General features: G+C 39.1%; 1 protein-coding gene across 1 annotated transcript in view; it reads right to left on the bottom strand.

Annotated features, from left to right (window-relative positions):
* Positions 1-18,935: 18,935 nt before the first annotated feature.
* LOC124775780 (venom carboxylesterase-6-like) overlaps positions 18,936-24,411 on the bottom strand; it is a 46,376-nt gene continuing 40,900 nt past the window's right edge. Inside the window, exon 5 of the mRNA XM_047250609.1 lies at positions 18,936-19,089. Within this exon, the coding sequence (XP_047106565.1) occupies positions 18,936-19,089 (154 nt within the window). The remainder of the gene's footprint in view (positions 19,090-24,411) is intronic.

Raw genomic sequence — 24,411 nt, 5'->3', positions numbered from 1 at the left:
GAAGCTGCCATGATCATGTTGGGTTGCACTCGTTAAGTGCTTGCTTGCTTAAAAATGAGTTTGATTGAAGACATTGATAGTGAGTGATAGAGAATGACTGCTGTTGTCGTGTGTGTGCAGTACTCTATGCCCTACCTTTCTTTTCTTATTATTCATCACTTTTTTAATTTCAACATCATAATACTTAACTACTTGATGTTAGTCATTCCCTTAAAGTTTCACTTGCTGCTGGACTATAAAAATCTGTGAATATAGCAGAATCCAAGTCAGATTCATCATCATTACTCCCATGACTAGAATTATTATTATCTTTTACACTGTAACTTATTAGTTTCCAAAATTTTTCATCAAAAAAACAGTCTGTTCACTCCGTGTTACACTGGCAATGAACTCTATGGTTCCTTCTTTCATTAAATCTTTTTTCAGTTTTGTTATTCCAATTTCAGTTTATATCTGTCACCCCAAACTGACTAACTTTCAATGGGGAGACTACCAACCTCCACATTTCCTTTGGAATCTGATCTCCTATTATCTTCTGATCTACTACTCCCTTTCTGTTCTCAAATTAACTGTTTCCATTTTTACCTATTTCTTTGAATTAAAACATTTTCCATTTGCACCCCCAACCATTCATTTATGTTATTACCAGGACCTCTTTTCCCATTATTTTTCTCATTGCAGTTCCTCTTGCTACACTGATCACCTACACGGTTGAAACCAAATCTAATCTACTCTTTAATGCATCAGTTTGACCCAGTCTGTCAAAATATTTGTATAAATAAAATATTATTCTCAGCTGGCCCTCAGATAATTCCTTCATATTACTACTTCCCTCTCTACAATAAAATTTAAACCATTTAAAAATTCAATTTTTATTCTTGCCTGTGCAGATTCTGATCAAAACTTAGGCCTACTTAAAACTTTCATATCAAATTCACCATAAGTCAAATCTGAACTTGCATTTCGATGGTCATGACTGTGCCTCACAATCCAAAAAGTTCTTTGCATGCTTGATCTTAAACACAGCAGCTATTTCAGGAACAAAGTTATCACAACAATGTTATATGAATTCTACAGGATGCAGTTTATAATCCACAAGAAAACTTGTTGTAGGAATATTTGCCCACATTCCAAGACATTTGCTAAAATAATTCTTTATTCCTAAGCCTTCTTGTAATCCAACACTTCCTATAAAAATCTACTACAAAATGATGTGATAAATTGACAAGGAAAAGACATTTGCTAAAATAATTCTTTATTCCTAAGCCTTCTTGTAATCCAACACTTCCTATAAAAATCTACTACAAAATGATGCGATAAATTGACAATGAAAAGTAACTCATACTTTGCTCTGAACCACTTTGTGAAGCTTTTTCCAAATACGTATACAGTATAAATTGTAGCAGATGGTTACTTGACTTTGATTCCTTTTTTTGTTGTTGTAGGATTTCATACAGGCACTCTAATGAAAATGTAGACTGATTTTTGAGCATTTTCACACTGTGTTAAAATCCAACTTTTTACCAGTACATCAGTTTTGACAAAGTCACAACCAGCAAACAAAAAACTTGTACTGGAAGATTCTGACATACTGGTACTAACCTACTGTTATATGGACCTAGGTGCTCAATTATTTTAAGCATTACAACAATGCAGTTTTCTTATGTCATTGTTAAGTACGATTATGAAAATAGATTTACTTTCAACAGTTACAATTCTGTAAGAGGGCAGATATGCAGTTTTGCCCTTTAAAGGTATTGATGCTTACTGTGTGAACAAAATCTCGGGAAACACAATTTTTTATACGAAATTTTACCAAATACCTAACTGAAACTAGTAATATTCTAATTTAAATACTAATTACATTCCGACTTTTGCTGCTAACTTTTTCATAGATTCCTGTTTAGATAATCAACATTCAACAGTGGTTGCTTTTGAAATATACAGTTTTCCAGAAGAGTCTTTGCATATAGTTTTATGCGCTATAATAAGAATTTCCTATGAATAGCCCAGATGCAAATGCCGCTAAATGCATTTCACGTCGATTTTGAGTTGAGAACATTATCGTATACATTTTTTCAGCTCCGACACGATGGAATAGGTTCAGGGTGCACGATATGAACCATTAAAAATAACTGTAGAAAATCGTGTTCGGTTGCAAACGCCGCTTACTACACGTTGCCTTCGGGCGCGAAGCCCGCTAAATGCAATGTTTGCAAAATCCGCGATGTTCAACAAGCATGGCGGTCGATGTGCCTTGGCCGGATGCAAGGAACGCCAACTGAAATCAGTATCACCAATCTAGACACTCAAAGGTACCTTTCAGTTTCTTACGATTCGCAGGGATATTTTTCTTATTCAGAGGAAGGTTCTCTGCGCTGTAGCGTACGAGTACGCAACAATTACGCTCTCTCTGCCGATGCGTTGTCGAAATATACGCGATAAGTTCAGTTCAGCTAATCAGTAGGATGTTTTTTGACGTATTTGAGTGAGTGTTCTGAAAAAAATAAGTGATTTTGTGGACGATTTAAATCCAGAAGATGGTACAAACGAAGTGGGAGTAATTGACACAGTAGGCATTATGCAAGAAGTCGAATCCATCGTTGTAACTGCAGATCACCAGAACGAGACAGATGTTTTCAAAATAGAAGGGTAATACTATGAAAAATAATATTAAAGCAATGTTATGCAGCGAATTTGACACTAATTGTTATGACACACTTGAAAGTATTAGTGAATGTTTCTGGTAACTGGCATTTCCAGATTAAGAAAGCCAAAAAGAAAACCACAAATTTGCAGCTGGAGACGGGAAGAGCGTCCTGAAGAGAAGAACAAATTTCAGCAAGGGAAACGCCCCAATACCAATCACAGCTGGTGTAAAACTTCCAGAAGCCAAACTCGGAGACTTCAAAAAGCTTTTTGGAGCTCCACTTTGGTGAAGACTGGGCGACCAACGACAAACTCATATTCTACACCGAGGTGTTATAATCCGTTCATCATCAGAATAAACCTGATGTAAACAAACACAAACGCCATTATTGGTCAGAAGCCGTAGCACACATACACTGCAGTTGTTAGGCTCTTGGAAGTAGGTCCTACTTCTGTATTAAATATCTTACTACTAAGTTACGTTAAATGAAACTTAAAAGATACTAAAATGTATTAACAGCCATCAACGTTTTTCTTAATCGCGCTTTAGCTACGTAGTTTTTATTTCAAAAATCGTGTACAGTCACAGCCTCTGCTGCGTTGTGCTCTAATTATCGAGTTGTTAATGCGCTGTATGAAAATTGCTGAGACTGCTTTCTGTACCGGAGTGAAACACGCGTGTGGAATATACTGAAAAACCGTGGAGGAACAGGCTGCTCTTAACGCTTTTCATAAGCGTGCAGCGTAGTCGGCAGTGTAATGGAAAGCGAACCACATGTGTTTACACGTGCGTAGGTTCAAGTCTCCCCAATAACGTTTTTTTTTTCTAGTTAGGTATGAAATACCTACATATCGTAATTATAAAACTCACCATAATTTTTATTAATAATGCACGTCTTCTTGTTTCTAATTACGTATTATACGCGACATTCCTGTTTCCATTTCAAATACAAATTCTTAATCATCGATGTTTTATGAAAGACTGTTCATAAAAGTTGTTTAAATTAAGAAATCATAACAATTTAATTTTTTATGGCAAAAATGGAAAACCAAATCCTCTATATTTGGACTATGTCCATCGTTTTATACCACAGAGGTGGATAAGTATCGCAGAAACATGAAAAATAATCCTTTTCACAACATCGAGCACATCATACAAATGCTGCATTTTTACATTTACTGTACCATTACAGTATGAACCCAACAGAACTGATTTGGAGCCAAGCTGTGGGATTTGGCCCGAAGAGTAACAAGACGAGCTACCAGACCTACTGGAAGTAAAACGCACGCAGCTTTCTCACACGTCACTGCCGAACGTTGGCGGGATATAGGACGGCTCGTCATAAAAGAAGAGTAAATGCTACGCCTGGCTGGCTTCGTGGATTCTGTTGTTGATAGGTTCGTTATCAACGTAGCAGCTGACACTTCCCGAACTGAAATGTATTTCTCGGATTCGGATAAGGAAGGAACTAAGAGATTACCAGACGACTGACTAAATAATACCTTCAGTAGCTTGAATATTTAACTATACAGTGAAATCCTTTAATACTCTCTTACGTTACACACAGCTTATGCAGAAAAGTTACCCTGTTGTTAAGTCAGGAATTTTCTTCAATCTTGTTTTTAATTACGATAGTACGTTAGTTAAAAACGATAACGTGTTGTGGTTTTCGTCTAGTCGTCAAAGGAGCGTATTGTGGGAGATTTGCAGTATATTATTTCATTCTGCTTAAAACTTAAATGACGTTCGAAGTTGTGTTGCTCCTCTGCTCGTCACTTTTTACGTGTGAACTGCGGCTGGGCATGTCACTGCAGGCTAGCTGTACCAGCTGACCGGCTAGTGCTGTCCAAGTTAAAAGCGCCGGTAAAGCTGTTGTCCCCTATTATCGCCAAGTCGATGTGCGCGTAACCCCTTTATTTAATATTACAAGTATTGTATATGCTTACAGACATTTATTTAATAGTGACAGCAATGGTACCGAATTGTTGCTGCTATGGATGCAAATCCAAATTCATCAAAGCACGAAAAGTTAATTTTCATGGGGAAGTACCACAAAAGCTGGAGGAGCAGATTAGGGATTAGTTGCTGCTTGCTGTAATTGCACCACAAAGGCCTGATTATAGTTATCATATTAGCAAGGCGCTCTTTGTGTGTTGATTAAATCATAGTTCAGTGTAAATAAGGCATTAATTGTTAGAAAAATTTTGCAGCGTAATGCCCACATATTTATAAAACAAGAGCTACATAAATTTGGCAGAGCGCAGAGTCACTCCGTTGAATACATCCGCATTTCAAGTAAAGTTCGCCACCAAATAAGATTTTTGTATGGCTCTCAGACTTATTTCCTCTTTGTTACACATATCTACAAACTATTATGCTCATTATAGTGCAGGTACAAAAGGAAGCTATACTGCTAGTACAATGACGTGGATAATGATTATATGCGATTAATGACCTAGTTAACAATAATTTATCTATTTTATTGCTTGTTGAGCTCCGTGGCTGTCGATTATAATATCTACTTTAAGAAATACAGCAACCGAACAATTTTTTATGTATTTTTATTTAAGCTAACACGCGTTTCGGGCTTTCACCCATCTTCAGTTAGCATAATACGAATTTGAATGTTCAGTTCAGTAAATCGTTGCAACATACACAGCAAACTGAATACTGTAGCAGCCTATCTATTCTGCTTGTTGTTATTTGTATTTTCGCGTTTATAGACGTGGCCAAAAGTTCCAAAAAACGCGAAAATCGGAATAACAGCAAGCAACGTAGAAAGGCAATTCTAGCATCCAGTCTTCTGTCAATGTTGTAACGACGTACTTGACTGAACATTAAAATTTGTATTACGCTAACTGAAGATAGATGAAAGCCCGAAAAACTTATTAGCTTGAACAAAAACACATAAAGCTGTAGCTAGTTGCTGTGTTTCTTAAAATAATGATCTGTTTTCCATAATAATGAACGAAGATTAATGATATCTTACCAACACGAAAGAATGGAAGAACTTCGTCCCTAAAAATATTTCGAAGCGAAATAAGTCATTAATTTCGTACAGGTCATAGTTCAAAATTCGTTGTGCTTTTTTTTGTACTATGAAAGGTATTTCGCGATGGCATCGTAACGTAATATGTTAAAACGAAGTATTACCAGTGGTATTAGCTGCAGTACAGAATGTAACTTATTTTTCCATAACAATTAGTATCAGTGACGTACGAGCTCTGAAACTTGTAGTAAATAAGCGAAATACCCTTCAAAGATTCAGCCCAAGTTCATCCCAGATATCGAATACGAATGGTTAAGATGCCTATGAAACGCTTGTATTAAATCCACGGTACTTTTGAACGTGATATTTTTGCAATAGCGATGTAACGACATTTGAAATCTTAAGAGCGTTACCGTGCAAGATGTATGCTACAGTTTAGTCACATGACTTATGATGTCAATATAACATTGCAACAAAAGTTCCGTTCTGTGCATCTTAATAATTACGCAATTTGCAAAATGTTTCAGCAGAACAGTTACAAACTTTCAAGTGAGTTAGAGTACATCTAGCCGCTGGAAAATCACACAGCAACGCATGGGCGGGAACGCTCTCCTGTCGAGGTAGTGACGACACAAAACAAAAGAAATGAAGAACAAGAGCAGGTGAGAAAACCTGTTTGTTATGGTTTCTTTTTTTTCCTTTTTTTTTTTTTTTAACCATCAGTCTTCTGACCGATTTGATGTGACCCGCCACGAATTCGTCTCCAGCGCCAACTTCTTCATCTGAGAGTGGCACTTTCAACCTAAGTCCTTACTTATTTGATGGATATATTACTCTCTCTGTCTTCCGCTACGCTTCGCCCTCTACAGCTTCCTCTTCGTACCACAGAAGTCATTCCTTGATGTTTTAGCAGCTGTCCTATCATCTTGTCACTTCTCCTTGTCGTGTTTTCCATACATTGCTTTCGTCACCGATTCTCTGGAGAACCTCCTCATTCCATAGCTTATCAGTCCATTTAATTTTCAACGTTCTTCTGTAGCATCACATCTCAAATGCTTCGATTCTCTTCTTTTCTCGTTTTCCTACAGCCCATGTTTCACTACCGTACAATGCTATGCTCCAAACGTTCGTTCTCAGAAATTTCTTCCTCAGATTAAAGACAATGTTTGATACTATCAGACTTCTCTCGAACAGGAATGCCCTTTTTGCCAGTGCTAGTCTGCCATTGATGTCCTCCTTGCTCCGTCCGTCAAGGGTTTTTTGCTGCCTAGGTAGCAGAATTCCTTAACTTCATCGACTTTGTGATCACCTATTACGATGTTAAATTTCTTGCTTTTTCATTTCTGCTATTTCTCGTGAATTTCGTCTTTATTCGCTTTACTCTCAATCCATATTCTGTACTCATTAGACTGATCCGCCTCCTTAGCTGAATGGACAGGGTGTCATGCAGAGGGGCCAGGTTCGATTCCCGGCCGGGTCGGAGATTTTCTCTGCTGCGGAACAGGGTGTTGTGTTGTCTTCATCATCATTGATAAGCAAGTCGCTCAATGTGGCTTCAACTGAAAAGGCTTCCATCTCGGTGACCGAACTTCCTCAGGTGGGGACTCTCGGCCATCTACGTCATACGATCACTTCATTTCGTTCATTAGACTGTTCATCCCATTCGGCGGATGCTATAATTCTTCTTCTCTTTCACAGAGGATAGCAATGTCAACAGCGAATCATATCACTGATTATCTTTTGCTTTGGGTTTTAATTCCGCTCTTGAACGTTTCTTTTATTTCCGTCATTGATTCTGCGATATGTAGATTGAACAGTAGGGGCGAAAGGTTAGACCTTGTCTTACACCTTTTTTAATCTGAGAATTTCGTTCTCGGTGTTCCACTTTTAGTTTTCCCTCTTGGCTCTTGTACATGTTATATATAACCCATCTTTCCCTGTATCTTACGCGTTTTTTCTGATCCAGATCGACAAATCCTATGAAAGTTTCTTGATTATACTGTAGTCTTGCTACCATTATCAAACCCAACATCAGAATTGCCTCTCTGGTGCCTTTACCTTTCCTAAAGCCAAACTGATTGTCATCTAACCGCTCCTCAGTTTTATTTTCCGTGCTTAGTACAGATAAAGTGTTGGGACGGCTTTGGCTGGTGTGCGCGGTAGATGGCGCTACGAACTCCGAAACCAATGTTGCTAATGTTTATCAATTAAATTATCTGCCCTGGGTCGTCATATTACCCGATTTTACATCAAAATACTCTCCGTTTCAAAAAGAAATGTAAATATACAAAATTAAAAACAAACATTTTACTTACCTAATTCCAGTTTCCTGGCCCTGAATGATGTCATACACGGCTTCTTGTCATTTCTCTCGTCGTTCGCAAGAAACACATCATCCTCCGCCTTCTATCCGCTCTTTTTCAGCCATGGATTCCACTGTTATTTTAGTTTTCAGTCGGTTCCTATGAACCATTGTCAAGCTTTTAGTGGTACTAAGCACTCGTTCTACCGAGGCATTAGAAAAGGGAAGACAGAGGAGGAAGAAGATTAGTTTTGAAAGTTTGGAAAATTTGGAATTTTGGATGCAAATTTCAAATCAAGACCGTTCTTCCAGTATACAGTGGCTGGTTCGAATACATCTAATCCAAGTCTCTCATGCTCCAGTATACCATGATTTTTTCATTTTGAATCCAGGTGCTGACAGTTCGTTAATTTTTGAAGAACAGGAAATTTTTTTATGATAGGGAGGAAGGATTTAACATTGCAGGATTGGGCTACGTTAGGTTCCACTGCGGAAATTATTTAAAAAACGAGAAATGAGAAGTCAAAAAAATGGCTCTGAGCACTATGGGACTCAACTGCTGAGGTCATTAGTCCCCTAGAACTTAGAACTAGTTAAACCTAACTAACCTAAGGACATCACAAACATCCATGCCCGAGGCAGGATTCGAACCCGCGACCGTAGCGGTCTCGCGGTTCCAGACTGCAGCGCCTTTAACCGCACGGCCACTTCGGCCGGCGAAATGGGAAGTCAAATCATATTTTGAGTTGTGATACAAGCACTGCATTCCAATTCAGGTAACCTCTGAAAAAAGTATTATGTTCTGTTGCTGTACTTCAGCGTTGCTTTGAGTCCATTAAATGTTTCCTGTGCAGCGATGTTCAAGTATATCTGATCTAATCCAAGGAAGTGCCTTGGATTTGTATGGTCAAATAGCAAAATTGGAGTTGTCTTAACTACAAAAATCTTAATAAAAATTAGAACACAGATCCTTCAGCATTTTTTCTACTTCTGATTTCTGTTTATGAAGAAGAGGGACTTTATCTTAAAAAAAGGCATTAGAATCTGTAAGTACGCCTAAAATATACGACATAAATTCCAAATGTGCCAAAGGAAACGCATTATCCATAGGTGAAAGCATATGTTCTGTATCCTAAGATGGACCTTGTATGACAATATTTCTCAGGTAGGCATTAAGTGCGCTGCAGTGCTACAGTACGCTGCCCACACATGATTTCACAGACAACCATCGATTTGCACAAGGGCATAGAATACTGTCTATTTCAGTACGATAAAACACTTTAAATTCTTTAAATGTCTCTCTCCTGCCAAAGCTACTATTGAAATAAGAACTTAAGTTCCTCATCTAATCTTAGATGTTTCTTGTAAGTTTTAAGCGTGGTTTTGAAGCACAAGGGTGAATCATTTGACGTGAGCAATTAAAACATGCTACGTGTGGGGAGTCTCTTTTTAGGATCAAAAAACTGAATGAGGCTTTCCAATCACAACATTTACTGTGTTAGAGCTAAAACGAAGGAGATTATCAAGATTAATGCTCTTCAGTTTTAAAAAATCTATCTTTGCCTTATATAAGATGTCAATACTACCCGATGAACTTCAAACATAACAAAGAAACTAGTTTAATGTAGGCTGAATCCATACCAGAAAAATACGACTGTTAGTGTACACTGTTTGGTAACAGGTCAGTAGTTTCATCCATGATCAGTGAAAAACGCTTACCTAGATGTCTCAGTTTATCATACAAGTACTCTGAAAATATCTTCCCTAACACATTCTTAATAACACTTGAATATTTTGTACGTTATAAAGCAATCCTCTGAGCGACTGTTGAATCAGGAAAGACATTCCTCAAAATGGAATCAGTTTATCTAAGGTTCCGAATGGTAAGTTATTGGCAGCGACAAGTGCTATTAATTTGATTTCTGCTCTTTTTACGTCGTCGGCACTGTTATTTAGAACTGAAAATATACTAAAAGTAGATGCAACGTTTTTATATGATAAGTAAGTTTGGAGGACTGTGTGCCTCAAAATTTCGAATTGATGTGCTGTTAAGATACTATCACGTATCTTGCAGTACGCCAAATCATCTCCATTTCTCCGTTTCTTGCTCTTCTGTAACCAACCAATGCACTCGGACGAGCTTAACCAGGACTCACAAAATCTATTTATTTTGGGTTTCTTTGATTTCCCATTCGAAGAAGACATTGTTGTTATAGAGAAAGCATTATGGTCCTTTTCAATAGACTCACATTGTAAATATTCAGGAGTATGCAGATTACCTACAGATTTCGCACTAGCACTTGCATTACGCAACCATTTATCCATTTAGTGAAATAAAATCACTATAGTTTAATAACTCTACTATTACTGACCACAAGCATAGCACGCATCAGAACATTCAGTCTAGCAGTCGGGTAAAACTGTGAGATACTGCTTTTGCAAGAACAACAAGCTGACTAGTAGGCTTACGATTTACGACACATACCAGTTCAAACAAACAGCGTAAGCAACAGCAGAGAAACTGGGGAACAATATAACACGTGTCACAATTCTGATATTTGAATATCGCATCTTTACTTACATTTTAAAAAGTTAAAGAACAATTTGAATACAAACAGAAATGTTTGGTGTCAAAATTATGAAATTGCTCTGAAAATGTCCGCCATTTCGTACTATCCTCTAAAATGCCTTCGAACCAAGATTTTAACCGAAAATCAGGTAATTAAACTCCAATTGGCAACACTGAGCGCAGCGTCAAGTGTGCGATCGAGCTCACTGTGAAGCTTCATTTTGCCTGCCGACAGAGTGGATGTAGGATGGTACGTTGCATGAACGCGGAGTTCACTGATACGTATCTGCCGTATGGAGCTGCTGACTGCAGTGGGCCAGGCGCACAGCGGTTGTACGCTGAACGTTACCCACGAGAGACACTCCCTGTCACACCTTCATTGCACGCCTGTACACGAGGTTGTCCGAAAGGGAGTCCTTTCAGCAAGGAGACGCAACAACGTCAGCGAACAGTAGCCAACGAGGAGACGGTGCTGGGGTTGGTACAAAAAAATTCCGACGCTAGTACACAGGCTATCGCCCGTCATGTTGGCGTTTGCCACAGCAGCGACCGGCAGATCCACCATGACAACTCCACGTACCTGTATCACATCCAGTGCGATTTTGCTCCACTAGTGGCCTTTGTACGGTGGTATTTGCAAATGCGCACAGCACATCCACGTTTTCTACTCACCATCTTATTCATTAATGAGGCAACCTTCACCATGGAGGGAATGTTCAATCCACGTAACATCCTTTGTGTGTCCACGTAACACCCTTTATGTGGTCGGAGGAGAAACCACACGCAACAAGGACCTATGCAGCTCAGGGACTGGTTTTAGTTCATGTGTGGGCCGAAAGCGTCGGGAAACACCTCGTCGGGCCGCATTTGTCGTTCCAACGTTTGACGGTTGCCATCTACCTCATCTTTCTTCAGCAGGTGTTGCTGCAGCTATTGGATGACGCACACGTACCTGTTGCGATGCGTTTTGCCACATGGTTTCAGAATGATAGGATATCCTCACATTACAGCCATGATGTGCATCGCAACCTGAAAGCAATATATCTGCAATAATGGATCGGCCGGGTTAGGCCAGTGCATTGGCCAGCGAGATCATCAGACCTCACTTGCCTTGACTATAGCCTATGTCAAGACACTGGTGTACGAAACCACCGCTGACAGTGTTGAGAAACTTGATGCACGCATCGTGGCAGCTACTGTAGAAGTCCGGGACGCGACCGGTATTTTCCAGGACATCAGATCTCCAGTGGGTCAAATATTTGAGGCCTGGATCACGGTCCACGGTCGTAGTTTCATATACTTGTTTCACGACGTTGTCTCTTCCTTTATTTTACTTTGTGTTGCCTCTACCACCCCAGGAAAGCGTTTCTGATCGTGCATTGCTGTGTGATTTCCCATCATCTTTATGTACTCTATGGCTCCTGAAAATTTTTAACAGCTGTGCTGAAACACCCTCTATATTCTTCCTGAAGAAGTAATAAACAGCCAGTCAGTTGCAGAATGGAAGGCTTAGTGTTAGTGGTACATGTGTTTCTTCTTTGTTATAATGTAAAAGTATTTCTAGTGGCTTTGATATTACTGTTTTTTGACATGTTGTATTTGTGAGGTGTGAACGTTTTTATCATCTCCTTCCCCCCCCCCCCCTTTCCACAATTACTGTACCCCCATTTCTCCCTCTAACCCCATTTCCCCCCTTCTCGCTCCACAATCGTTTTGCTGTAGTTTGTTCTTCACATTACCTCTCAGTTTAGGTAAATTGTTTTTACTGTAATGACCCTCATTACAGACTGAGCGAGGTGGCGCAGTGGTTAGCACACTGGACTCGCATTCGTGAGGACGCTTCAAACCCGCGTCCGCCCGTCCTGATTTAAGTTTTCCGTGATTTTCCTAAATCGCTTTAGGCTAATGCTGGGATGGGTCCTTTGAAAGGAATCCTTCCCTAATACGATTGGGACCGATGACCTCGCCGTTTGGTCCCTCCCCCCAAATCAACCAACCAACCAACCTTTTCTAGATGGTAACTTGTTACCTCTTGCCATTGTTTTAAATCGAAAGGTTTATAGTACTAAATATGAGCTGGTTTTTAAGGTAATAATTTTTAATTTTAATGTTTTAAGCAAATTTAGCATAGCAATGTTTGTACACTACCGCGCACCATTCTCGTGCATTCTACTAATGCGCTCCCTTGCCGGAACCTTTCCTTAGCCCAAGTCATGCGTAAGCGAGGCTAGTGCACTAGGTGTACATTAGTGAGGTAATACAAAGTGACAACCACAATTTTGTGCATGTTTTAATTATTAAGGAGGTGAAATTTTACATTTCAAAGTACCTCCGCCACAACATGTAACCCAGTAACTTTCGAATAGTGTTTTTATTCGTAACCAGGTATGGAAAACAATGACTTTCCCCGGGGAATTAAAGTTCCAGTGTACCTCTTATCAAAGCTGATTATCCGAAATTTGAATGATAAAACTATTTGTTTGTATAAATACTAAATCTATAGTTTTGAAAAACCGTTATTGTACACAAATTTAATTTATCCCCAGCTCCTCACTTAATCTGTAATCATAAAACACTTGGAAAGTTGACATGACAAAAGGGCTAGTTTTGTGCACCATGGAACTGCGTTCAGTCCCCATGAGTCGACGGTGATAGTCACGTGGTCATAGGCTGCGAAAATACACGAAGAACAACTTTCCTTCCTCTTGAACGAGAAAAATAATTGCTGTGGTGCACAGTGTAATGATAAACTAAACAAATTGTAAAATGTTGTTAGAGGAAAATCAAAATAGGGATAAAAAATCAATGCTACCTCTTAGTGTTCTTCTTTGTGGCACGAAAAGCTGATCCAAAGGATAAACATTAAGTTCAAATGGCACTACGCAGGAAAACGGATGGTAAATTTCCACTCACTTTTTACTAATGGCGACGTTTCAAACAATACAAAACATTTACACAAATAAGTCATAAATAACACACTATCCCTGCAGATATTACCCATCCGCCTCGAGCGGATGATCCAGAATTAGGTAGTATGACAGTCTCTGCTTGTTCATGTGTCGCTATGGATTCTTGAATAATACAACTTCTTTTCGCTGCTGAATATTTTTCTCTTAGACAGTTTACATTATTTTACGACTTCCTGCAAATGCAGTCTCTATTATTTATAGAAAAAAGATTCAAGAAACGCAGTGTGCACTGCTGTCTACAAAGAATGTTAATAATGACATGTTCTTAGGAGTTGGAGTCTGGAATTGTGGAAGTGAGTGACATTCTACCAGAAATGAACAATATATAACACATAGTAACTCTGGATCGGCCGGTTTAATTTCCATCTCCCCTTACAATACACGTTGTAAAACTTAATGCGTATGTTCAAAATGACTTCTTGAAAAAGAGAGTTTTAGAGGTGGTATATAAAGCACCTGTTCGCTTCTTCGTGATCTTAATTGTAGGAGACGCAAATATTATACAGTAAGAGAAACTGTGCACCGATAGGCTGATTTCTGAAACAAAATTACTGTAGATGAAGAAGTATTTCACCTGATGTTAACAGTCTATGAATACATGTATGGATGGAGAAGATAAGATAGAGAATTTTATCGCTGTAAATAAAACTGTAGTTTGCCTTTTTTAATGTGTGTGTGTGTGTGTGTATTGCCTGTACACATAGTTTATGGAAATTATTTTTCTTTAAGTCTTGCTGACTTTTTTATAGCTGTAAAACTTTATAGTTTTAAAACTTTTATACGTTTATCATCTCATAAAGGTTTTGGTACAGTTGCTACAGACTGAACCGTCATGCGTTCAAATTAATATATCATAAATATCATTATAGCAATATTTGAGGCCACTCTTCTTCAGTTGCTGGCTCAATGCTGTTTGGCTTCTATTATAGGCATATGAGTATTTTACATTCTTCCACTTCCATCTAAGTTTCGGTGTATTATTATGTGGTAATTCTGTAGGATCAAAATTAGTGTTTAAATGGCAGAAGAAAGCTACCAGGTGCATTTCAGGACATAACCCACGTGAATCATGTATAAATTATTTCAAAGAAAACACAGGGTGACCACGAAATCACTATACACCTAAACAAAATGTATGTAACAGTGTAACATGGTAGGATATGTAGGATTTGAAACTTCCAGTATGGCTCCTGATACGGCAGCTGCTTCTCGCGTAAACTGTGGTGTGATTGCCGCCTAAATGCTACATGACTGCCCGGGGAGAAGAATAAACTTTGTGCATTGTTCGGTTTTCTGTGTTTGATGATGAACAGTGGCAGATACCAGCAACTTCACTTTGGACAAGCACTTATTGACGTGAGTGAGTCAATGAACGGAAATATCATACAGGTGATGGACAAGATTTGTAAAATATTTGTGTAGGAAGCCACAAGGTCGTCTGACTTTGATCGTGAGAGAGAAGAAAGCTTTTCGCCTGGGAGATTGTTCGATGTCCCTCACTCTTATCGTCCATCAACTGGAAGGGAATTATGTGCTGAAGACAGTGCGTCAGTAATGTGTTCACTCTGCATGTCGACCAGAAGCTTGCTGCAAAACTTGGAATTAAAAGGAGCACAATGGAAATCAACAACAAAGTGGACTTGGGTCTGCAGGAATTCCGGCCAATGGCCATCAGTGAACTATCGGACGATGACCTACACATCACGCTCTGCAGGGATAATGTTGGTTCACATACGGATGTATTAGAATAGGTGTTAAGTGTTATTGAAGTTACAGTGAAATAATTGTACGTGTAGAGGGGCTTCCGGCCGCACTATATAATGACAGTGCCTAGCACGTGGAAGGCGTAGTATACAGTTTGCAGAGCCTGTTCTGTTGATGGTGCGAATGGAGCGGTCTAGTGCCTGTCAAATCTCTGGAACAGTTCTGAAGCGAACGCCACGAAGTGGTTCCTTCATCTTCGGAATTAAATCAAAGTCACAACGACTTAAGTCCAGAGAGTATGGTGAGTGGTACAGTACTTCCCAGTCCCATCGACTGAACAGAGCAGCCATAGCTTGCGCTGTATGCGCCCGCCCATTGTCGTGGAAAATGATGGGTGGGTTGCGCAGAAAGTGTCGCCGATTCTTTCGCAAAGCTGGTCGGCGGTGATGCTCCAAACACGAACAGTAATACTGTCTATTGTCGGTCTGTCGTGGAAGAACGTAATGTGTTAGGATAACACTATACAGTCGTACATGAGAATCACCACAACTTTAGACCGCTCCATTCGCACCAACAGAACAGGCTCTGCTAACGGTATACTAAGCCTTCCACATACTGTAAAGGGGTTCTACACTGGTGACTACTTTGAAGGACAATAACAGGTGCAAACATGTAACTCTTTTGTATCGGTTGTGAATAAATAGTTGCCACTATTTAAGTTACAACCCTCGTATGTGCTGATGCGCAAATAATTCTTTGTAGTGCATCCGTATACACAACACTAAGTTCAGAAACTTCGTCTGTAAAACACAGAAACCACCCGTATTTTCCATTCAGTGTCAAATGACGTGTACTTATCTAATTATGGTTACGCCCTATCGCTGGAGTAGCAGAGCTCGGCTGCAGGACTAAATGCTCTTTCTTTATCAAGTGGAAGGCAAAATACTGTATTTTCGCAAATAAATGGTTTCAGAAACTGGAAAATTACTCAATAAAGATGATCATATCATATAGAATGCACATACTGCGAAAGGAACTGCAGTGTAGAGGTGGATTACAGGTATGCCAAATATATGGAAACGCCATAAACGCAACACATTACCACGCCTAACACGGTGTGCCGGCCGCGGTGGTCTAGCGGTTCCAGGCACTCAGTCCGGAACCGCGCGACTGCTACGGTCGCAGGTTCGAATCCTGGCTCGGGCATGGATGTTTGTGATGTCTTAGGTTAGTTAGGTTTAAGTAGTTCTAAGTTCTAGGGGACTGATGACCATAGATGTTAAGTCCCAAAGTGCTAAGAGCCATTTAACACGGTGTAGGAAAACTGATGGCATTCAAAACAGCTAACATTCGTCTCGGAGTTGATAAATGCAGGTCCCGTGTGTTTGCAAAGGAATCTTGTACCTTTCTTCCTGCAAAATAGTGGCAAGTTCGGCTAACGATGATGGCACAGCAGTACTGAGATTTCGGGCCTGTGGCGACCAGGGAAGATGCGACAGTTCATTCCAGCTCTCAGAAAACCAGTCATTAACGAAGCCCGATGTATGGGAACAGGGACCCAGTTGTCTTGGAACACAGCATCACAAACGGGGAACAAACATTATACAGTATCACGGGGTGGACCTGTTTAGCCAAAATGGTGTCATAAGCCTTCTCAGTAATGTGACCTTGCAGAATAATCATGGAGTACATGGAATCCAGTGATATGGCTGGCTACATCATCACCGATCCTCCGCTATGTTTCACTTTTGGTAGGAGAAATAGAAAAAATTATCAAAGCATTGAAGAATAACAAAGCACCAGGAGAGGATGGGGTAGTAACAGAAATGTGAAAACTAGGGGGCTTATCCACATGGCAGAAAATTCACAAAGTAATTAAAGACATTTGGACAAAAGGAACCGTACCTAGTGACCAGAAACAAGCATAAAAAAGGAGATAAAACAGACACCAACAACTACAGGGGTATATCCTTGTTACCAGTAACATACAAAATACTATCTAAAGCACTTTTAAACAGAATAGAGGAGCAAGCAGGACATAATATAGGAAATTATCAAGCAGGATTTAGAAAAAGTAGATCATGTGCAGAACAGATCCTTAATTTAAAAACAATTTTGAGAGTGAGACCTATACAAAATAAAAATACAATAGTTACTCTGGTAGACTTCAAGAAGGCCTACGACTCAGTTGACAGACAAACACTATTACAGATACTTTATGAATCAGTTACAGACGAAAACACCAGAAGACTTGTTGAACAAACGCTCACAGATACAACATCAAGGATTAAGTTTCAAGGTGAAATTTCTGAAGCATTCAAAATCAAAACAGGAGTTGAACAAGGATACGGACTGTCCCCAATCATCTTTAACTTGGTTTTAGATAAAATAGTAAAAACATGGGAAAGTACATTAAAAAACAAAGGCACAAAGGGTAAAACCATGGGCCAAGGAAAGAACAAATTTGAAGTGAAATGTTTAGCTTGTGAGGATGATATGGCATTGATAACTGATAACCGAACAGACGCAATAGTTAGTCTTGATCTGTTACACGAGACTGCTGAAAAGACAGGGCTAAAAGTATCCTATGAAAAAAACGAGTATATAGAACACAAACATAATATACAAAAGTTTATGAAAACAAAGTATGGAAAAATTAAAGGAGTTGATAAATTCAAATACCTGGGGGAGTGGATCCAAACCATTGCACTGGATAACACAACAAATAAAGAAAGAATAAAAAAGTTAGAATTTGCATATAAATTAACACAAAACTGTTACAATGAGAAATCAATATCCATACAAGCGAAGATTACACATTATAATTCAGCTATTAGGACAAGCAACATATGGATCAGAGTGCCTAACACTGAATAAGAAAGGCGAATGAAGAGACCTAGAAAAAAGAGATACAAAAGTACTAAGAGAAATTCTAGATGCTGAGAAAAACAATGAAAATAGGTGGATTAAAAGGAGAAATGAAGAATTATATAAAAATACAGAAAAGATCATAGAGACAATGAGGAAGAGACGGATAAAATTTTATGGACATTTAAAGAGAGTGGAAGATACACGGACTACAAAGAAAATTTTTAATTACGTTAGTAAGCTGAAAAAAAAACTGTAGGATGGATAGAAGCAGTAAAGAAAGATTCCAAACAAAATAGGTGTTACAGAAGAAATGATAAGTGACAGGAATCATTTCAGGTTACTAATAGAAAACGCAAACTATGAAGAAGATGAGCCAAAACTTCGACCCAAGAGAGTGTGGACAGATGAGCAGAGACGAGCAGTTGGAGAGAAGATGAAGAAGTACTGGGAAGAAAGTGTTAAATTGTATGCAGTCCATAGCTGGCCATATATATATATATATATATATATATATATATATATATATATATATATATATATATATATATTTTCTACACAGTATGTTCCACAGGGGAAATGGACAGCTCACTATAGCAGTCACTACTAGAATTGCGAAAGGAAAGTTGAAAAAAAGGCATAAATACGCAGAAAATCCCAACTGTTTATTTGTTAAGTTACAATAGAAAGGCTCATTACTTACCATTATTTTGGTTAGCAAGGAATGAAAATGATTTACTTGATGATCAAAATAACTTTGTTGACTGTATGGTTGACTTCTTATGTAATATACAATATGAATCTGTTACGCAATTTACCAGGTAGTGTTTGTGGATTTAATTAACTGTTAATTCGCTCTGTTAGTTTTGTTATCATTACAAGATTTACGGCAACAGGTCATGCCAGAAGTTCATGTAAGGCTCAAATAAGCTGGTTCCAGTTCGAAGAGGAGCTGCTATCATCAAGTAGTTGGGCGACGATTCGTCGTACTCTTCCCACGTCACTGTCACAAGTGAACTCTGTTGCGGAGTTGGATTGCTGAAACAAAAATAAATGTAATACAGTCTACAGTCTGATCAGTATACACAAATGAGTCACAGGTGGCTCGATGGAAATCATCAGATGGACGCGGATCCAGGGTTCAGTTCGGGGGAAGGAAGAAGGCACAGTTTGTTTACTATTTCCGTCTTCCCTTCCACCCCCCCTCCCCTCCCCCTTCAGATATTACTTGCCGTCATTTCAACCTTTGAAGTTCCACAGACATGTTTGATTTTAGTAACAACAACATTAAAATACATAAAACGTTGCGCTTTGATGTTAATGAATTCTGTAACCCTCACAAAATATATAAAATACTTTACTGACGTCAAAAATTGTAGTTTAAGAAAAGATATGCCAGAAAATTTGAGAATATGTTACAGTTGTTTAAAGAACCATAACAGCAAAAAAATCTTTCGGAGATATCGTATTTGGGCAATATAAAATCTAAATGTGCACTCAGATTACTAGTATTTCACTAATCTCTACCACTGTGAATGATGGTTTTCGAGTTATGAGTATACGAAAGTGTAAAGGAGAGGAATGTTGTTTCTTTCAGCAGTTTCTGCCTTTCTTCGGGAATTCAGGCTTTCTGTTACTTATCTTTCTTTGTGAAAGGTCTTGACTTGTGTTTCTCCAGTACTGGCAGTTATGTGAATAGCAAAAGCTGTTGGACTTGGCTGTCTGAAAATGTCAGTAACATTGTTCAAAATTTCTTGAACATTCACACTGAAAATTTTACGGCGTTCTAAACTACGACTGTTCCTATACCATATTAATTGTTGTACAATACTGAAAAAACGGTATCTTTTCGAAGTTAGTGTAGTGTTCATTTGCATAGGCCGACTTACTAACTCTTTGATAAATTTTATTAATATTTCTTCTGTTGCTGATTACATCCACATCTACATCCATATTCCGTATGCCGCCAACAGGTGTATGGCGGAGCGTACCACTATTAGTCATTTCCTTTCCTGTTCCGTTTACAGAAAGAGCGAGGGGAAAACACCTCTGTATGCTTTTATTTTCACAAATCCGTCTTGATCACACAGATTTCTTCACACTTTATTACTGGTTTCCGCATACCGCCATCTTCAGATCTGTTGCAAATATAAATATCGTGTAAGCGACCAGGTTCAGTTAGTTAAGACTAAATCTATGCAGTATTAGTGACGCATGAAATATAAAAATATAAAATATTTATAGCCATGAATAGCAGCCATATACACCGTTAAAATATTCTGATAAAAAGTGTGCTGTCCCCGCAAGGCACCATACTTGCTAGTTTGCAGGCTTCAAATAGGCCGCGGTCCGTCAGTACACATCGGACCCGCGAGTCGCCTCTGTCGACGCTAGCAGACTGAGCGCCGCCACTCGGCTGGTCTTACGAGACAAGCTAGCGCACTGCCCAGTTCTACAGTCGACTTGAATAGGAATGGTTCACTTCTTGTAGCTTCAGAGATCTCATCTGCAGAGACGCTAGTTAGCATAGCCTTCAGCTAAGTCAGTAGCTACGCCCTAGCCAGGCGCCACATACACTTTATGCATTGACAATTGATCTATATGTGTGAAGCAATCAGAATTGTATTCGCGGTTCAGTCTATAACTCCACTTGTAAATACTATTGTACAAAGTCAAGATCGACGTTCACCGCTGATGCTGAATTAAAGCTAAGTATTAAATTGTATTCATGTCTACTAACTTTCTAATCACCTAAAATGTTCCACATACATCCCGTTAAGTATTGTTCATTGATCCTCACGTCAGCCTACGTGATCAACGCGTGCATTTAATGGCCACACCTCTTATCAGACTAAGAGTCAAATTGCGTGACTCAGCCGGGTCACCCTTCTTCCATGAGGCCCATAGTTCCGCCTCATACACAACAAAAAAATCATCGTCAAGTTAAACACGTGAGTACAAGGTACGTGCTGATAATACTCAGATTGCGTCAGTTATTTATAGAAGAACCTACTGCCAGCAGAGGGCACTTTAGCTAGAGTACCTAGTAAACCAGTGTTGCCAATATAAAGATTAAAATGCATTACGCATTGTCTTTAGTTAAAATTTTCCTTTGGCTATATGAGTGAGTAACATTAAAAACATAGCCTGATATACTATATGTGAAATGGGACTCACACTTGAAATCCATAAAAAGCACAAATCTACACAATACAGGCTTTAGCCTGGTTAGGTAACATACAATCTTTTATGAATGCCAGTATAAATAGTTTAAAAAGCATAAAGACTAAAATGTAGTATACACTGTCTTTAGTTTTTTTAACTAAAGACAGTGCATACAGCGTTTTAATCTTTGTATTGGCGACACGGGTTTACTATGTACTCTAGCTAAAGTGCCCTCTGTTTGTACTAAGTTCTTCTATAAATACCTGACGCAATCTGAGTATTATCAGCACGTACCATGTACTCACATGTTTAACTTGACGATGATTTTTTATCAGAATATTTTAACGGTATGTATGGCTGCTTGCATGGCTATAAATATTTTATATTTTTATATTTCATGCATTATTAATACTGTACAGATTTAGTCTTAACTAATTGAACCTGGTCGCTTACATAATATTTATATTTACAACAGATCTGAAGATGGCGGTAAGCCAAAACCGGTAATAAAGCGTAAAGAAATCTGTGTTATGAAGACGGACTTGTGAAAATAAAAGTGCCAAAAATAAAATGACCGTGGACTCATTTACAGACTTCATGTCTTCATTTGATAAGCTCTTTATACGCCTTCGTCAGAGCCCAAATTTCTCTTAGCTTACGCGAACTGTACGTTGGTGGCGGTACAACCGTTCTGCAATCAGCTTCAAATGTCGGTTTTCTGAAGTTTCTCAGTAGCGTTGCTTAGAAGAACGTCACCTTCTCTCCATGGATTCTCATTTGAAATCCCGAAACATCTCCGTAATACTTTCACGTTGATCGAACCCATCTGTAATAAATCTAACAGCACATCTTTGAACTGCTTCGATCGCTTCCTTTAATCGGACGTGGTGGGGATCCAAAACAGTGGATCACTTCTCAAGAGGGGCACGTATACTAGTATTCTATGTGCGATCTCCTTCACAGATGAACCATACTTCCCTAAAAATTTTCCCAATAAACTGAAGTCGACCACTCGGATTCCGTACTACCGTTCCTACGTTTTCGTTCCACGGTTAATCGATGTGGCTGTGTCAAACAGGACACTACTAATGCTGTATTCGAACAATATGGGATTTTTTTCCTCTCGTCTGTATCAATTTACATTTTTATACATGTAGAACATGGTGTCATTCATCACAACGACTGTGTATTTTGTTTAAGTTATCTTGCATCTTCCTACAGCCACTGAAAGACAACATCACACGGTACACCACAGCAACACGCAGATTGCTGGTCACTCTGTCCGTAAGGTCATTTATCTATATAGATAATAAGAGCGGTCCTATGACTCCTATCTGAGACATTACTGACGATTACTGTCTTTGATGAACACTCGCCGTCGTCGGGACAACGTAGTGGGTTCTATTACTTAAGAATTTTTCGAGCCAGTCGCATATTTCGGAACCTATTCCGTGTGCTCGGACCTTCTTCAATAGTCTGCAGTGGGTCACGAGGTCAAGCGCTTTCCGGATATTTAGCTGAAGTTCGCACAAGCGACACTTACCAAATCAGTGCTGATTTTTGGATATGAGGTTTTCCATTACCAGAAAATTTATCATAAACAAACTGAAAATATGTTCAAGAATTCTGCAGCAAACCGATGTTGCGGATATTGGTCTGCAATTTTGGATATCCGTTCCATTAGCCTTCTTATACATAGGATTCACCTGCACTTTTTTCCAGTCTCTTGGGTCATTGGGCTGGGTGAGAGATTCGTGATAATGCAAGCTAAGTAAGTGGTCAGTGCCGTAGAGCACTCTCTGCAAAACCCGATTGGGAATGCATGCAGACTTGGGCCCTTATTTGTTTGCAACTCCTTTGTTGCTTCTCTATGCCAGGGGTGTCTATTGCTACGTCCTCCTTACACGAATGTGTGCGACGGTCAAACGGCGGTATGTTTGTACGATGCACCTGCTCGAATGTTTTATTAAACGCAAAATTTAAAGCTTCTAATTTACTTTTGCTGTCTTCTACTGTCACACCAGACTGGTCAACAAATGAATGGATGTTTAGCGATTTTACGTAGGGTCAGAATTATCCCGGGTTCTCGGTAAGATCTTTCTCTAAGGTATAACGGTGCTATTTGTATGCTTCATGCATCGAAATTTTTACTGAGGTACAAATTTCTACTAATTTTTGTCTGTCGACCTTTGTGCGTTCCTTATTGCACCGAGAGTCCAACAGTCTCTGCTTCCTCATTTCCGAATTTTGTTAGTTAACTACAATGGATCCCTTCCGCCCTTAACCCACCTACATGACACGTAATCATCCAGAGCGTGATTCATAATCAATTTAAACTTCCACTACGTCTATCATATTGGAACTAAATGATGTCGATTTATTGTCTAAGTGGGATGTTAAAAACTGCTTATCTGCTCTCTAGCAAAAACACTGTTCTAGCCTTTTTGACGGATTTATTAACTTCAGTAATCGTCGACGCTATGATGACATCATGGTCACTGATCCCTGTCTCTGCACTGACACTGTCGATAGAATCAGACCTGTTGGTAGATACAGTGTTTAAAATACTTCTATTGTTTGTGGGTTGCCGATCTAGCTACTCAAGTCAGATTTCGAAAAACGAGTTCAAAACTGCTCCACAAGACTATCTGTACCACCTACAATGAAGCCATAGAAGTCCCTGCCTGCACTCTATTGCATCCAACTAATAGGGCACGACATGGGTATTTTCGCGCTACTCAGTGTAGAACTTATTTGAGTGATTCTAAAACTGTCTCGGCGGAATCAGGTTTCTGGTAAAAACAACCAATAACTAACTTGAGTTCACATAGGCGTGTTACTCACATTCACATAACTTCACAGTTAGACCTAGTTTTAATCTCGATAGACACATTAACTGCAGTGAACACTCCCTCGCCTACGGCGTCTACTAAGTCTAGTCAGTGTATGTTCCATGCCTCGCTAAATATTTCGGGTCTTTCAGTTTCTGATTTGAGCCAGTTCTAGGTTTCGAGAATGACTTAAGTGTGACGAGCTTCCCACAGGGCAATCAGTTCTGGAACTTTGTTACGAATACTTCGACAATGTATTGTTAAACTTTCGCAGTCGAAGTGTCTTTAGTTTGTATGCCCTGCGATTTCACTTCTTGTGGATGGACTAGCGGGCGTTCATCATGGGATCTCAGACTACTGCCTA

Source organism: Schistocerca piceifrons, chromosome 2 (assembly GCF_021461385.2).
Source record: "Schistocerca piceifrons isolate TAMUIC-IGC-003096 chromosome 2, iqSchPice1.1, whole genome shotgun sequence".
Lineage (NCBI taxonomy): Eukaryota > Metazoa > Arthropoda > Insecta > Orthoptera > Acrididae > Schistocerca > Schistocerca piceifrons.
This window is presented reverse-complemented; position numbering and strand designations above follow the sequence as displayed.